Source organism: Lycorma delicatula, chromosome 12 (assembly GCF_047948215.1).
Source record: "Lycorma delicatula isolate Av1 chromosome 12, ASM4794821v1, whole genome shotgun sequence".
Lineage (NCBI taxonomy): Eukaryota > Metazoa > Arthropoda > Insecta > Hemiptera > Fulgoridae > Lycorma > Lycorma delicatula.
In genome coordinates, this window is record NC_134466.1 from 62,736,279 (window position 1) to 62,754,840 (window position 18,562).

Genomic DNA, 18,562 nt, shown 5'->3' on the forward strand with positions numbered 1-18,562 from the left:
ATCTCAAAATGTTATTTTTCAATAACAATAAATGTATTCTACTTTTTAGACAACCGGATATAAAGGAAATATGAATCATGTAATATGCAAATTATTACAAAGCTTTATTAACAGAATGTACATATATAATATAAATGGTTCCAAATGATCTTATTTATAAACTAATTATACAATAATTGTGTATACAATAATGTAAAACAAAACTAGACACAAACTGACCCTATAACACAGACAACTTATACCAATCTGTAACCTTATTTGACTTTTATGTAAAACTTTTCAGATAAAAATTACAAATCAAATTTTCGAACCTGTACGAATAGAGAGATGTCTTTGTAACTATCCCTGTGACAAAATGTTTTCTTACAAAAATTACAAGTAAATTTCTTCTCACCATTATGAACAGAGAGATGTTTTTTTAAACTAATGTGTTGAATAAATATTTTATTACAAAAGTTACAAGTGAATTTCTTCTCACCATTATGAACAGAGAGATGTTTTTTTAAACTAATGTGTTGAATAAATATTTTATTACAAAAGTTGCAAGTGAATTTCTTTCCACCAGTATGAATAAAGAGAGGAGATTTTAAATTACTCTTTAAACTAAATGTTTTTTTATAAAAATTGCAAGTGAACTTCTGTAACCAGTATTTAAATTATTCTTTTGTCTAACTGATTTCTTACAAAAATTACAAGTGAATTTCTTCTAACCAGTATGAATAGCGAGATGAGTTTTAAAATTTTTCTTTTGTCTAAATGATTTCTTACAAAAATTACAACTGAATTTCTTCTCAGCAGTATGAATAGTGAGATGTTTTTTTAAATTACTCTTTTGATTAAATGATTTCTTACAAAAATTACAAGTGAATTTCTTCTCACCAGTATGAATAGTGAGATGAGTTTTTAAATTACTCTTTCGACTAAATGATTTCTTACAGAAATTACAAGTGAATTTCTTCTCACCAATATGAATAGTGAGATGAGTTTTTAAATTACTCTTTCGACTAAATGATTTCTTACAAAAATTACAAGTGAATTTTTTTTCACCAGTATGAATAGTGAGATGAATTTTTAAATTATTCTTTTGACTAAATGATTTCTTACAAAATTTACAAGTGAATTTCTTCTCAGCAGTATGAATAGTGAGATGAGTTTTTAAATTATTCTTTTGTCTAAATGATTTCTTACAAAAATTACAACTGAATTTCTTCTCAGCAGTATGAATAGTGAGATGTTTTTTTAAATTACTCTTTTGATTAAATGATTTCTTACAAAAATTACAAGTGAATTTTTGTTTCACCAGTATGAATAGTGAGATGGTTATTTATATGACCCTTTAGTCTAAATGATTTCTTACAAAATTTACAAGTGAATTTCTTCTCACCAGTATGAATAGTAAGATGTTTTTTTAAATTACCCTTTAGACTAAATGATTTCTTACAAAAATTACAAGTGAATTTTTTCTCATCTGTATTAGTATCAATATGAGTTTTTAAATTACTGCGTCGAATAAACGTTTTTTTAGAAAAATTACATTTTAATTTTTTTTTCACAACATGAATAGATAAGTGTGACTCTAAAGTAGAACTCTGAGTGAAAGACTCCTGACAAAAAACACGTGTGTGAGTAGGAAAATGAGAAGATATGACATTCCTTTCTTTAACTGGTTTTTCTGTAATTGGCAAGCACTTTTCTTTAAAAGATAAACTGTTGAAATCATCATATTCTTCATCGATGACATTATCACATATGCACTTATATTTTAATTTATTGCAAACCACACAATTTGATGTCCGTAAACTCTTTTCTGTAATTCTTTTCTCCACATCATCAATAACTTCTTCAATAAGATCCTAGAAAAAAAACGTAACAGTTAAGTTAAAAATCTATCAGAAAAATTTGTTATTATTATAATGCCAACTACAGATTGACAACTTATACTCTAATATTAAATTTCTTATGTTCATATTTAAGCAAGCACAATATGTATGTTCAAAATAGCAAAAATAAAAATTTCATTAGTATAATCAGTTAAAAAACAGAGAGGACAAAATGTAACACAGTAAATGTAGTTTAGTTCTGTTAATAGTAACTAAAACTAGAAACCTGGCAATAAATGTAGAAATTTTCCAATCTGTGAAGTGGTAAGTACTTGATGAAGACGTATAGACTATTATGTGATGTAGTCTTAACAAATCCGTGCAAAGAAAACAAATCCGTTAGCTTAACAGAAAACAACTGCAACAAGGGAATTTGTAATAAACTCAGTCTTGTCCCATATAAAGTGATTCAAATATTATTGGCCAGAGACTGTGCAAAGTGAATTCAATACTGGGAATGATTTCAACAGTTTCTAGTAGATGTTTGTGAGCTGCCAACAATTTAAGCACAAATTTAATTTATAGTACCATTAAAATATGAATTCAATTCTCTGTGAAAAGAAACTCTACGAAATTAACCTTGTTTTGAGAAAGCTGATGGCATCCATGGCTTCAAAAAGGCAAGTTTATTTTGCAAAAAAATAGTGATGTATCAATATATTCAATTTTCACATTTATATCGTGCAATAGTCATATTACATTGAATAATCATTTTATTATAATTACAGATTATAATTTAATACATATGAAAAAAAGATTCTAATCAATGAGTACTGAAAAACCCTAGAGAAATGGCATAAAACCACATTGAAAATCCCAAGGAACCCTCAGAAAACTCATAAATACCACACTAAAAACTATACATGAAGTACATAAGTATCCTGGAAGAGTAGCCTCATGGCTGTTATCAAAGATCAATAGGAATGGTATTAAGAAGTACCATATTTCTTACGTTTATTCATTTCCATGTTTTACGGATGTTTTAACAGCAATAATGAAACATGATATATGTTGGAAGGTAAGCAGTTTGTTATGTTAAAGAATTTGTTATGGCTGTGCCACATTTACAGTACAATAAGAGACACAATGAAGTAGTTTCTCTGAGGACAACAATGTTCTTCATAAAACTGGTTTCTGTGAATAGATTATAAATTTACTTGCAAGAATATATCAGCTGCATTTCAGTAGGTTTGTTGTATGATGGGGAACAGTATATTTTGGCACTATAAAGAAAGAAACAAGCCTTATATAAAACCTCGCACGGAATGTTTATTCTTTATGAAAAGCCATGAGTTTTCAGGAGTGACGTTTGACTTGTCAATTGTACAATCCTACACATACTGTTTTATCATTTCACATACAGTTTGGTATCACTTTTTTAAGCTTTTAATCAAAATATCTAGTGTTAAACAAGAATGCTAAATATTAGGTAAACCATCAAAAAGTAAATGAAAATATCTTACTTGTCTAGATGTTGTCGGTTTTCATCTGTCATAGCAACAGGAGCAATCAAATGTTCTGTTCGCTCTGTTTCATGCTTGATTTCTTGTTTAATATTGGAAGATAATGGATCTTCATCAAAAAATGAACTATCAGTTTGTGCATCCATACTCTGCAGCAAAACATATAGTAATAATAATTATTTATTATCTTTATATAATTAACATCTATTAAAAATATATCTATTTTTCTTACAATGATAAAATAAATTGATTTTCATAGAAATAAATCATCCGTGTGAGTACATCTATAATAATATTCATCTGGAACCTTTCAGTAAATAATCACACATGATAGTGCCAGAAAAGAGAAATATTAGAGGCACTGGCAGTAAATTAATAGATCAATAGAAAAAATGTTTGCACAATCTAAATTGTTTGGTAAAAGAAATAGGTTGCTGGTACAAATATAAAGAATCACATCAACCTTGTTTGGAAACAAAATTGCAGTGACATAGAATAAGGATTATTGAAAGCTACAACAAAGTTTCTCGTAACTGAACATGCTTCATAAAGGCAAGGATAGCTACTCTTTTAAAACATTTATATACAATGTTAAATGTGGGTATAAAATGAATGTTTAAGGCATGAGGCATCTGCTCACTGTATTTTATTTGTTACGTTGTTGTACAAAATTTTTATCTACCATAAAATATTAGATGCAATTTGTTAAACAAAGCTATTTATTTAACCCCTTATACTCCACTAATAAATGTTTTTTACACTATAAATCAAAATATCTCATGTCAGACATTAATGCTAAATCATACGTGGGCTATTACAGTAAATAAAAATATCTTTACGAATAGAAAAATTGAAAATTCTTAAAAATATGTTTTCTGTTTTAATGGGCAAGGAGTTATCCTTGCCCACGGATTGTATTCCAAAACTGAATCACCAGTTTGTGCATCCATAATCTACAAAAAAAAGTAATAATAATATTTTAATATAATAATATGACAAAGTAAGAGTGGTTAATAAAATATTACTGAAATGTAACATCTGACGAGTCAAGAGCTTGAACCTAACTGTAATGTCAAAGATCCTTTAAGACATGTTATGGAATCAGAGCACGTTCAAAAGCGTCTACCTGTGTTGGTTATGTATGGAAATGACTTGCTATAAAAAAAATCTATGCTTATAACAAATATGACATGACACCAGAGTCATTCAGTATAACTGAATGTTCAGTGAATTTCTATATCTCCAAAAAATAGACATGAGTAAGCAATAACAGTAGAGTTCATTGTTTTTTATTACCTTTTATTTCTGCAAAAGAAAGGTTTTCACTGAGTACATAGACTTAGATGCTATATTAAACAATGATTATTACAGGTTTTGCAAGTATTAATGGAAGGCAATTCAATTATAAAAAAGAAGAAAAATTAATTTTTATAAACGCAAAAAAATTATAGACAAAAAAATAATTAAAGTGGAAAACACCAGTAACCTAAAATAAAGCAGTCTTCCATATGTTCATAAAAATATAGAGTCAATAGAGGGTGTCCTAAACTGACCGTTTTCACAACTTCCTCACACAACCATCTTGGACTAGTAAATGACAGACTTGACAATATAAAGCAACATTTCAATGGTTACTGCGTTTTTAACACAAGCTTACTTCTCAACTTGCCTAATATCATTGATAAGCTTCTTTCTCTTTTCATTAATCTGATATAGTAACATTTGATGTGAAAACATGTAAAACTGCAGCCTCTGATAAGCCATTATACACCATTAATAAACACATTACTGATATTTGCAAGAAAATTTCAAGAGAAGCATACGATTAACTAAAAATCTAAATTTATTACAGTGTTTCTGGTAAAGCAAGATTGCATTAATTTTCTGTAGTACAAAGAAGCCATTGTGGAAAAGTTAAAAATTACTGTAAAAATCTGTAAAAATAATTTTAATGACTACCAAACACCATCTGACAGAACACATTTCATATATATGTTACTGAGGGTGTCAACAGATGACAACACATGAAAGGAATGCATATCAGTTTTACTACTGTGCTATTGGGGTGTTTGTAATCATACATCACAGTCCAAAATATATATAAAAACAATGAAATAAGGTGGTAAGTTAGCAACCACCATAGATTCTTCTGTAACGAACAGTCACCTGGGAAACCACTGAGTTCCTTGTAGCAGCTAATGTTTTAATTATTTTATAATACTGGTTAGAGAAAACTTCAAAAAAGATACATCCAAAATACTGCTTAAAATTTTCTATACCTTCTTTTTCAACAATGTACAAACACAAGTGAATCGATTTATAAGAGATTATATGTAATTAGTTACATCCTATAAATATTTTATTGCATCCTACATCCTTTATAGACTTCTTAATAGATTATTGGATCTAAGAATAGTTAAAAAATGTGTACGTCAATTAAAACATGAATAACACTGAAGTGTATTCACTACATGCTCTATGTGCACTTAACACTTACTGAATACAAAGTTTTCCATTTACTGAATTTTCTGCTACTCTTGTTTAATGTATTTGACCAATCAGTTTTATGTGAGTGTTCGAGGTGAAAGTCCGGACTGTTTTCTGATTGAAAAGAGAAAAAAGCCTCATAAGTTTAAGAGGGCTATCATTAATTTATTGCCAAGCTATGAAGAATCCAAAAACTGAAAAACACCTATTTTTCTTATAGTTACAAAATAAATTGATTTTCACAGAAGTAACTCATCTGTGAGTGCTTCGGTAATAGTATGCAACTGGGATCCTGCAGGATTTATCAGTCCTGATAGTCCAGAACACAGTGTAGGCATTGACATTAATTAATGTATCAATAAAAAGTTGTTTGCACCAACATAAAATCTAATTAGTTTGGTTAACCACACCGGTTATATGTGTAAATGTAAAAAGACACACCAATCTTGTTTAAAAAAAAAATGCAGTAACATAGAAAAAGGATTATTGACAATAATAGCAAAACTTCTCTTAACTAACATGCTTCATAAAAGCAAGGATAACTTTGTAATCTTTTACATCATAATTGTAAATAATGCTGAATCTGAGTATAAAATGAATATGATCATGAGGCTTTGTTTGTAGTGGCTTCAGCTCATTGTATTTTCTTTGTTGCGTATTGTTGTACAAAATGTTTATCTACTGTAAATTCTTAAGTGCAATCTGTTCTTCAAACCTTCCTATACTTTGTTAATAACTTTTTTTGCGCTATAAATCAAAATATCTTAAGCCATAAATTAAAATATCTTAATAAATGGAAAATGTTATGTGGACTATAAACATTAAATAAAAATATCATCATGGATAGAATAATTAAGAATTCTTACAATAACTAGGTTTATGTTTTTAACTTAAAGAAAGATAAAGAAGAAAATGGCTTACTTGTTTAAATATTGTCAGATCATCATCAGTCTTGGCAACATGTACAAACAAATATTCTTGCTGCCCTGTTTCATGGATGTTTTCTTTTTTAATGGGCAAGGATAATGGATTTTCTTCCAAAACTGAATCACCAGTTTGTGCATCCTTACTCTGCAAAAATTATCACGTAATATTAATATTTTATTACAAAAGTGTGACTTAAAATAAGCATGTTAAATGAAACAAGTGATGATTTAACACATGTTAAATCAAATGTAACATAACAGATGATGTTACATTTGATGAATGATTTGATTTGATTTGAAATGTAACATCTGATGAAGTCAAGAGCTTGGAACTAACTATATTTTTAAAGATAATTTAAGACATGTTATGTACAAAAGTGGGGTTTAAAGCAGTAACCTGTGTCGGGTAAGTATGGAAATGACTTGTTATACAAATAATCTACATTTACAAATAACACTACATGAAAACAACAATTTTATGATATAACTGAATTTCTACATCTCCCAAAAATACACATGGGTAGGCAATAAAAGTAGAGGTCTACGTTTTTTATTACCTAAAATGATACAATTTTTTGCAAAATAAAAGTTCTCACTGAGTAAATAGACTCTGATGCCAAAATAAACACGGATTATTGCATGTTTTGTAAGTATAAAAGGAAGCCAATTCAGTTGTATAAAAGAAGAAAATTTAATTTTTACAGAATCAAAAATTTACATATGAAAAATGATAATTAATGAGTTAAGGTGACAGTAACAAAGAATAAGGCTGTCTTCCATGATCTATTAGCAGAACTGGCGTCAAAAGGGAGTGTCCTAACCTGACCATTGTTATAACTCTAACACTCAACCATCTTGGACGGAAAAATGCCAGAATTGATACTTAGCGATTAGCATAATATGACATATAACATTTCAATTTATACTGTATTTTTAACACAAGCATACTACTCGACTATTCTAATTAACAAACGTCTTTCTCTTTTAATTAACTGACATAGTAACATTTAACACGAAAACTTGTAAAACTGCCATCTCTAATAAGCCCTTATTCTCCATTAATAATATATCAATGTTATACTATGTTTTTAACACTAGCATTCTATTCGGCTACTCTAATTGACAAGCGTATTTCCCTTTTAATTAACTGACATAGTAACATTGGACATGAAAACTTGTAAAACTGCAGCCTCTCATAAGCCCTTATGCACCATTAATAAACACATTACTGATTTTTTGGATGAAAATTTCAAGAGAAGCATACCATTAACTAAACATCTAAATTTATTACACTGTTTCTGGTAATGCCTGACTACATTAACTTTCTGCGGTATACAGAAGCAATTGTGGAAAAGTTAAAAATTTAACAGAAAAATATCAGAATATCTTTTCTTATAGAAAGTTTACGAGAACTTTCTACAACTATCTTTCAGAGAACTGAACAATCACGACCAGTATATCAAATTTAATCAAAGATATAATTTATAGGTGGGATATGATTTTAATTGAAAAAACAGAAGCACATCAAAATCTGCCTATTTCCAAGTATATGTTTAATGTTTTTATTAACCTTGTTTCAGAATACTTCAAAGTATTTCGCCTCCAGAATAATACTGAATATCTGTCTCTTGTTGTTCACGACTAATTTCCCGTTTGCTAATTAGCAAGTCTCACTCTATCACGGGTGAGCTTTTATAATTTCACAAAAAATACGTAAGGATTACTTACCTTCTGGCTATGCAAATAAGATTAATTATTAAATGTATTATTATAGAGTTTACTATATTATATATTTAGTTATATTAATATACTTACGACACGTAAATAATACACATTTCTTTCACTCTTGAACAAAGGCCCTTTCACTTTTAGAGATCTTAGCAATGAAATTTATAGAATTTATTTATAGAGATGCTTTCATCACTACTCGAAATTTGATCAATGTTGACTGTTGAAGAAAAATAAGTAACTTCATAAACAACTAATTTTTTTTAAATGATGTGTTATTAAATTTGGATCTCAAGTGTTAATTACATGCTAAGATGCTATTGTACTGTTTTATCACATTGTCTGGCCAAAATTGTGCAAGAGTTTTTCCACAAACCTTGACACAATGAACTGTTGCTTTGATACTACAACAAATTCACAATTGACCTGAAGTGATGTTCACTAGCTAACACTAAATATCATTCCTACATGTTAATTAATTTTGTTATGTTTTTAAAGATCTATCTGTTGCTCATAGAGTTCTCTTAAAATCAGAACAAATTTAAGAATTTTTTAATTAAGACAAGTTATTCCTCAGCAGGTTATAAATTGCATTAAAAACTTGTGGTATGAATATAAATATATGTGATTTAGAAACAGTATAATATTTCTCGAGAAATGTGTAGCTCACTCTTGTAGGTAAATAACATACATTTTTTTTCAAGTTTTATCTCAGCATACATTGCTTTTCTCATGGCAATCTCATTTTTGTGTATCAGAATGTATTAAAGGAAATTAAAATTCTTTGTTTGACGTTTTCATGGTCAATTAATATAATTTTGGATCTTCAGTATATAATTCTTTCATTATTAACTTGACTCACCCATCCAGTACTAAACCTGTTTTCTCTTATTTTTCAAAAGTTGTCAATTTGTAGTTGGCATTATTAAAAATAACAAATTAATCTGATAGATTTTTAACTTAACAGTTACTTTTTTTTTTAGGATCTTATTGAAGAATTTATCGATGATGCAGAGGAAAGTATTACTGAAAGTAGTTTACAGACATCAAATTGTGTGATTTGCAATAAATTAAAATATAAGTGCATTTATGATTGTCATCAATGAAGAATATGATGACTTCAACACTTTTGTCTTTTAAAGAAAAGTGCTTGACAATTACAGAAAAACCAGTTAAAGAGAGGAATTTAAAAGAAAAATCTTCTCATCTTCCTATTCACACACGTGTTTTTTGTAAGGAGTCTCTCATTGAGAGTTCTACTTTAGAGTCACACTTATCTACTCATGTTGTCAAAAAAAACTTAACATGTAATTTTTCTAAAATAACGTTTATTCGACGCAGTAATTTAAAAACACATATCTCTACTAATTCAGATGAGAAAAAATTCACTTGTAATTTTTGTAATAAAACTTTTAATCAAAGCTGTAGTTTAAAAACACATCTCTCTATTCATACTGTTGAGAAGAAATTCACTTGTAATTTTTGTAAAAAAATCATTTAGTTAAGAGTAATTTTAGTAAATTTGGCAATGGCAAGTGGCATGTTTGTTAAGCAGAAATAACAGTCAGAATAGTTATTTTTGGGTTCCCTCCAAATCACAGGTATAGCAATGGCATGTGGCATTTCTCCACACAGTGAGAAGCCTAGGACATGATAAACAACTGATATATGGGACCCAGGCCCTTGTTTGGTCCTGACTTTACACCCAAAATAAATTTCATTACACTTTTTTACTAATGGAGTAAGGTTTCGTCTTTGGAACTAGACCGTTACTTCACCATATAAATATAAAGAAGTTAAAATGATTTATAAAAACTAGGCATTTTGTAACTAACGACTAATTAAAAGAAATAAAGTTGTAAACATGTAATACAAAATAATTCAAACATACAAAGCACTCACAATGTCATGTTTACTGGTTCACTACTATCTCACAAGTGGAATTGTTCTGATGAATGTATGCTGCACTAGGTAACGTTTGTATGTTTATACACGTCTGAATCTACACAACAATAGCAATGCTACTCTTTGAGTTAGCTCATTTGGTTCCACCATATTTATAATTCTTCAGGATGACTGGACAAAAAAAATTTTTTAACATTTAAAAAATTAATATAACAAAGAAGCTGTAGGTAATGGAGAAATTATGAATACATATTTGAAAACAGCATAAAGAACTGCATTAAGTACACCTATTGGTACTTGTGAGACAAAAATCATGTTGACCAGTGATATAGGCAACTTTACACAAGATATGAAATCTGCAAAATCAATCTGAAGATAAAAGTGTCCCATGATGAGCTTCCTTAACAAATTTAGAAGTGAAAATGTATTCCATTACTCTCTTCTGTGAGCTAATCATACTTTTTTGTAAATTTATATGTCACACCTACTAAAATGTAAATTATCTTCAATAATCCAAGGTGTTTAAGGTTCAGCGATCTACTCGGACAATTTAACAGCCCTGTACGTCCAGTCCATATACCGATAAATTTTTCATCTAAAAACCGTCTTACTTTATTCGGGAAACGGGTTGTTGGTACTCCATCAAGTCGATAATACATTTCGATTTGTTTCTACAATGACAAATTTTCAAGCAAAAAAAATACATCGTTTAATTTGTTGTCGATCGTGCCGCATCAAACGTTCACCGAAAATTACGGCTGGAAATTTGATCCGACTGGAGCGTGTGGTTTTCTTCACACCACCGATGTGAATTTCACGTGTTGTTTACGCCGTTACGGATACAAGTAACTTCGTCCGAAAATAGTACGAATTAGATTTAGAAGTAATTATGATAACCCGCTGAAAAAACTCGTCCGGCACGGTCACCAAGCTTGAGGTGTTTTATTTTCTGTGACAAGGATTCAGTCCTTGAGCGAGTGTGTAATGTCCTCCGTACTGTACTTTGTAAAATGTCGAGTAGTGTAGAAATTCTTCCCGAGCTCATTTTGGAACTAAACTGTACTACTTGAAGAATTTATTTCTTTTCATAAGCTTGTAACAGTTGGCGTTCAGATGAAACACGAGTGCTAAAACACGAAGGTTATTAAATTCTACAAATCAATTTGTTGTTTGCGATCTAAATTTAGTATACTAAAAATGTGTTTTTAATTTTCATAAATTCATTCGTTGTTTTCTGTTAAATTTTGTTCCGCTTTGTTTTTAATAATTAAAGTTGATATTTTTTTTTGTTTTTCGTAGACTTCATTTCATCAATTTTCTCCAAATTAAGTTCTCTACATGTTTTCTTAATAAAATTTACGCATTTTTCAGTCGTTTAACAAAATTATTGTACTTCAAACCTAAAGAAACGTGTTTTTCGTCACTGAATTTTTCTATTTTACGGTGGTTATCGTAAAATCTATGGGAGATACAATATTGGGACCTGCTTCGATTTTTCAGGTGAAAATCATAAGAGCCCTTCAAGTTTACTCCTTTCCTATGACCCCCTTAAAAATTAAGACGTTTCAGTTAGTCTGTTTTGCTTAGTTTTTTAAATTTTTTTAAAAAATGCTTAAATTAAAATATGAATTTAAATAGTTCTATGTGAATTTTTGTTTTGTACCGGTAAATGATTCGTGTGATTTAGTAAATTAAATATTCTGATGTTTCCCGCATTTACATTTACGAATGGTAACATTTGTTAAGAAGTAAACGTAAGTAATATTTTAATAAAAATTAAAAATTTTAATTATGTAGCAAAGGATTTCTTCATTTGCGCGCGCGGGTGTGCGTGCGTGCGAACTCTTGCATTACTGATAAAGACATATACACATATAGTTTTATCCAGCTGTAACATTAGATTTTATTAAATAATAGAAAGCTTCATCAACAACCCCTTGTAAATAAATTTGTACCTTCAAAACTAGATTGAACTAACATACAATCTAGTTTTGAAGGTACAAATTTATTTACTGTAATACATAATTTGTGCTAGATTTTAAAAAATTCATATTATAATAAAAGCGAAGTGTTAAAAAAAAAAATTAAATATAAATAAAATAAATGTAATAAGTAATTTTTTTATAATAATAAATGCTTTAATAGAAAAACAATAGTTCCATAGGCAATGACAAAATAAAACAATAATTTATAAAATTGTATCGTTCATACGCTGTCAGAGGTAATTATTTTTTTGTTTAATTTTATTGGGATGACGCATCAACTAAACAACTGTCAGTCTGACTACTGCGACGGTGGCGAGGGGAAGAGAGGGGTGATGAAACAAATGCAGCAGGTGGCTAACTTCACTCTGATTGGCTACACCCTCGGACAGTACTGGTCACGCGATGGTACAACAATTCAAATACAACCGTAAATGTGCGTACATGTGTACGTACGTGTGTGTGTATTACTGTCGAATAACAAAGATAATATCCCTATTATATTTCTTTCATAGACGTTCGATAATAATTAAATTAAATCAAGATTTGTCGATCATTTTATATTTATTATTACATTTTATTTAAAATAATAATTAATCTCCCTTAATTTAAATAATTTTTTTAAAGATATTACGATTAAATTTATCGGTTTTGTAAAGTAATTTACAAAAATATCGCCATGACTTTCTTATTAAGTAAAACATCGAATTCATTTAAAGTTTCTACTGTTCTTTGGATAAGGACCTTTTTCTTTCTTTTTCCTGTTTAGCCTCCGGTAACTACCGTTCACAGATAATACTTCAGAGGATGATATGTATGAGTGTAAATGAAGTATAGTCTTGTACAGTCTCAGTTCGACCGTTTCTGAGATGTGCGGTTAATTGAAACCCAACCACCAAAGAACACCGGTATCCACGATCTAGTATTCAAATCCGTGTAAAAATAACTGGCTTTACTAGGACTTGAACGCTGGAACTCTCGACTTCCAAATCAGCTGATTTGGGAAGACGCGTTCACCGCTAGACCAACCCGGTGGCTTTGGCTAAGGACCTAAAACTTATCTAAGTAAACTTTTTTGATATCTCCAACCATTGGCCCAGGGGTTGGAAAAAAATGGGGTTCTGAAGACAAAAAATTCATACCTCCCTTAATAAGCACAGTATCGAATCGGTTTAAAGTGGTCGTTAGTCCTTTAAACATTACCTAAAACTTTTGTCTGAAACAATTTTTGATATGACCAAAATATTGCTGGAATTGTAAGGTGGAGTTTGTCATACGTAAAACATGAATATTTTTTTCACATGCAACCATTGTCGTATCGAGTAAATTTGAAATTTGTCTTAACTTTAAGATGGAAATCTTTTTTATCCGTTACTTAGCACCGGTGAAATATACCTCAGCCTTCCGGCGTGCTGGAAAGCGGATTTTTTTTTAATTTCTAAGATTCGATTATGTTCCGGTTAAAAAAAATTACACGATTTAATAGGATAAATAATATATATGGCTATATGATAAAATTATTATAAAAATCGACTAGAAAATATTATAAGTAAACGTAATATTTTTGTTAATGAATACTAAATCGTTTATTTATCATAAAAATTATACCTTTTCTAGAATATAATCGGTATGTGTAGGCAGACCACGTTTGGAATATGTAAAACAAATTGTTGGGGATGTAGGATGTAGAGGGTATACTGAAATGAAACGACTAGCACTAGATAGGGAATCTTGGAGAGCTGCATCAAACCAGTCAAATGACTGAAGACAAAAAAAAAAAATCGGTATAAAATAAGTTTCAGAATAAATAAAACAGATAAATGCACATCTCCGTGGCGGAGTGGTAGGTAGCGTCTCAGCCTTTCATCTGGAGGTCCTGGATTCGAACCGCTCTCAGACATGGCGATACTCATACTCTTCAAATTTCCATTCTCACAGAGAAAAATTACCAAAGGGTTGATGCCCGTCATCTCAAAAAATCTTATCAAAAATTATAAAAAAACGTTGAAAAAGTAATTAAATTCATAAATCGGAGCCCCTAAGGTTACATTTTTAAAAAGTACCCGTTCTGCCCGCATTAATACTAGACACAATTGGACTTTCAATTTCCAAAAATGAAAGTATAAAAAAAATTATATTTTAGCTATTTCAGTTTTACTCAGCGCCCCCCATGTTACGGGGATTTAATAAGTTTATTACTGGAATATTATTATTTTTTTCAATCGGTTGGTTCAATCTGATGCAATATTAATAAATAATTCGAAAAAATGGATAGTTTGATTCTCCCTGGTCCAATGGAGACGAAAAATCAACCGACTATTTGTAGCAACTTTCAATTGTTTTTTGGTAAACTGGTTTTCGTTTACGAGGTAGAAGGCAAAAACCGATTAGAAATGATGTTGAATATTCCTACCGTTAAACCGATCGATTTAAAACTTGAATACGTACTTTCATTCTACTAAATCTCAATTTTCTACAATCGCTATATAAAAATTAAAAATAACGAAAACTAGCCCTCCCTCGATTTTGTTTTTCAAAAATTTAATCCTATCAATACCTCATAAAGAACATTTTTAGTCGTTTTCCAAGTGTTTATGTCGAGTCGGTCTGAGGTAATTAATAAAAATACAGGTATGCTACGAACATACAATTCCAGAAATTTCTATTTTGATTTGTTTTATCTAATGGCGGTTACAAACTTCAGCATCTACAAAAGCCCCAAAACCCAAATCGTTATACTATTTGTTTATAGCTATGCTGTTTCAGCATCGACAGAATTTTAGTCGGGAAGTTAAACACAGATGAATTCAACGGTATTACTAAAACGGTCATTAATACGTGAACGTAGAAAGGAAATCGACCAAATTTTTTTCTACAAACAATCTTCATTTTAAAAAGATTGTAAGGACAGAATAATAATCAAAAAACAACTGGCTTACACTTTTCGTAAAACAAAAGAATACAGACACTGAAAAAAATAAAAATAAATAAACGTAATTTTAGCGTTAACGAGATCGCGTTAAGCAAATTAATCTCTAAGATTGGAAATATTAAAAATAAAATTAATTGACGGTGGGAAATTATTCTTTAAAGAAAATAAAACCGGTTACAGATTCCTACGGCAAATGAAAATTTATATTGAAATTAGAATAAAAACCAATTTGGCTCGTTATAAGAAAAGAGAAATACGCCTTTGCTAGGCGACTAAAAATAAAATAAATTTAAGTAAGAAAACAATTATCGGGAACTTATTGTAACAGCAATGCAGAAAACTATCGTTAAATAAAAGTACGGAAACACCGTTTAAAAAACTTTAAAATTAAAATTTTTCTTTTAATTTTTCTTTCTCGCAAAAGTTTCTAGAACGCTAAACGTTACTCTTTAACGGTTGACGGCATTGAATCTTCATGTCATCGAGTCTTGAGTTAAAATCTTTTTTATAATACCAAACTTAAAATAAGAAAAGTGAAGTGTAGCGGCCGGTTACAAGGTATCATTTTATAAATTCATTTTTTTAAATTTAAATTTCTATCTATTGCATTTACAACGCTTATTACTGATGTATATAAATATATTTTTATTTAATTACGATTATTTTATTCAACATAATCTAATTTTTATTTACGATCACAAAGATTAGACGCGTAATAAATTGTTGCCGGTATCGCTTTTGAATAATAACTCTAAATTCTATTACGCTGGAATGAATCTTCGTTAACTTTATGAAAAATAATTACATTTTTTCTCCTTGTAAAGCTATAAGGAAAAAAGAAATTGTGGAATAAACAAATAGATTTTGAATATTTTTTTACAAACTACTTTCTATTTTTTGTTATATCCGAATACTTATTTAAATAAAATAAATATTAAAAAAGAAAATATAATTTTATAACCAAGAAAAATCCTTTCCGATCGTGGATTTATTGCGTTTTATTACTTTTAGTTGTAAATACAGTAAATTACAGAACGTTTTAAATTTTAAATATATTTATTATCTACTACAGTATATTTTTTTGGCATTGAACACATTTAAAACAAACGAGGTACAAGAACCGTCATTCAGATAATACTTTTTCTGATAGTAATGATGTTCACTACATCCGCGATCATAGTGAGAACGGAGAGATGTCATTTGTAGAGCTGATAATCACCTGAATTTTAGTTTAACGCAGGTATATAGCAGAAGCTGTTCGTTCAGCTTTAACGAAGAAGGAAACAGGAAACCGCTTCACTCCTGAGGTTTCCTAGTTAAACTTGGTATATTTTGATTGTTGTTCTTAAGAATGTATTTGAAGTTGCGGCTTTAGGCCGGTGTCAGGCTGTTTTAATATTTTCCTGACACCGGTTAATTATTTCTATATAGTGAAAAAATAATGATTCAAAAAAAAAGTTTAAAAAATTCAAAAAAAATCTTTATTTTATTACTTTTTTTGCTCTCCTACCCCCAAAATCACATCCCAAGAAAACGATTAGGTTTATTTTCATTTAGTATGTTAAATGGAAGAAATAAGAAAATTTCACTGAAAAATGTACAACAAAAAGTTATCTAAGGTTTCTTTTTAAGGGGTGGGGGTGAATTATGATGATTTTTTATTGTAATATTATTAATAAAGATTTAAATAAACTAGAAACTTTTTTAAAAATTCCAGAATTTGATATTTTTAAACTTTGATCGATTCTCCCATCACCAATATTGTCTCCAAAGTTACGAAGACAAAAAGAAAAAAAAATACTGTGGACACCGCATGACTTTAATTGTACGCCTATTATATTACATATACACATTTTTTAGAATGAAAGGTAAATAAAATTTTATTTCATTAATAAATTCGGATATTTTTTCATATTCTTTATTTTATTTAATTATTATTTATTGTAAAAATTGTTTTACAATCAGAGGTTAATAATTGTTTATAAATCAATGTATTTAAATTAAAAAAAGAGATGAAGTCGGATTGGAACCGACCCGATTAAAAAACAATTATTATTAATTAAATTCTGAATAAGTGCTCTGTTTCTGTCCAACCTATGGGCCCGAACGGACGCAGCATAAAAGACCATACTTTCGAAGACACCTCAGTACACCGTGTACAAATGACGGCCCGATAGCCCGTAATCCTTCCCAGCAATCCTCCTAAGCTTGTGCATCAGAGACACTTATGAACTCTAACTCGGCTGATCACACAGCCTTTATACTTAATGTGAGGGTCGCCTGGGCCGTGACCCTTTCTGCGAATGTCAGTCTCAGAAATCCGTCAAATACCATTTTGCACAGCAGGTGAACGAGAACAGAACCCTGCGGGCTTCCCCTGTTGACGGACGTTTCTACAGCCAGGTATGTATCTCTAAACAGAGCCGTACGCTTATACAAATAGTCACGCACTACGGCCTGCAGGGCTACGGGAACATTGCGGCGTTCCAACTCATAGAGGACTGAACTCCAACACATACCGGTGTTCTTTGGTGGTAGGGTTTCAATTAACCACACATCTCGGGTATGGTCGAACTGAGAATGTACAAGACCACACTTCATTTACACTCATACATATCATTCTCATTCATCCTCTGAAGTATTATCTAAAAACGGTAGTTACCGGAGGCTAAACAGGAAAAAGAAAGTGAATTCCATCATAAGGATGGAAATGCTGCCTCTATGTCTGTAAAAATTGCCAAAACATATTTACAGTCGGCGCTTTCCACTTCGGCAAGAGCATTTAAGATGCAATCCTTGGTTCCAACCCCTTTAACGAAGCCGTACTGGCCTCGATTAAGAAGCGAGTTCATATCGATGCTTTCTAGAGCCGTTCCACAACCAGCCTTTCAAGCAACTTGGCTGACGGGTCGATAACTGCTGATCTCACTCGGATCCTTTCCTGATTTTAAGAGCACCCTCACCAAAGCCACCTTCCAACAAGTCGAAAAGCAACCCTAGCTTAGGCACCCCGAGAACAGCCTGCCAAGCGGCTCTGATAGAAAATAGCAACATATGATAGAAAATATCCGAGTCAAGTTGATCAGTCCCCGGTGCCTTTATCTGTGTTATTCTGATTTTTGAGCAAGTTAGGGTTAAACTAGACAATAACTCGATCAAAATGTTTATGAATGTTTAAGCCACCAAAGGAAAAACTGAATAGCAACCGCAATCGTGTAATTTGAAGCCTGCAATTTTTAATTTTTTTTTTGAACAAAAA

General features: G+C 30.2%; 1 protein-coding gene across 1 annotated transcript in view; it reads right to left on the reverse strand.

The window, feature by feature from the left end:
• Positions 1 to 85: 85 nt before the first annotated feature.
• The window catches only part of LOC142332974 (uncharacterized), a 238,217-nt gene continuing 219,740 nt past the window's right edge, over positions 86 to 18,562 (reverse strand). Inside the window, exons 5-7 of the mRNA XM_075379724.1 lie at positions 6,752 to 6,901; positions 3,344 to 3,492; positions 86 to 1,853 (exon numbers count right to left, since the gene is read on the reverse strand). Of these exons, the coding sequence (XP_075235839.1) occupies positions 1,763 to 1,853; positions 3,344 to 3,492; positions 6,752 to 6,901 (390 nt within the window). The 3' untranslated portion in view covers positions 86 to 1,762. The remainder of the gene's footprint in view (positions 1,854 to 3,343; positions 3,493 to 6,751; positions 6,902 to 18,562) is intronic.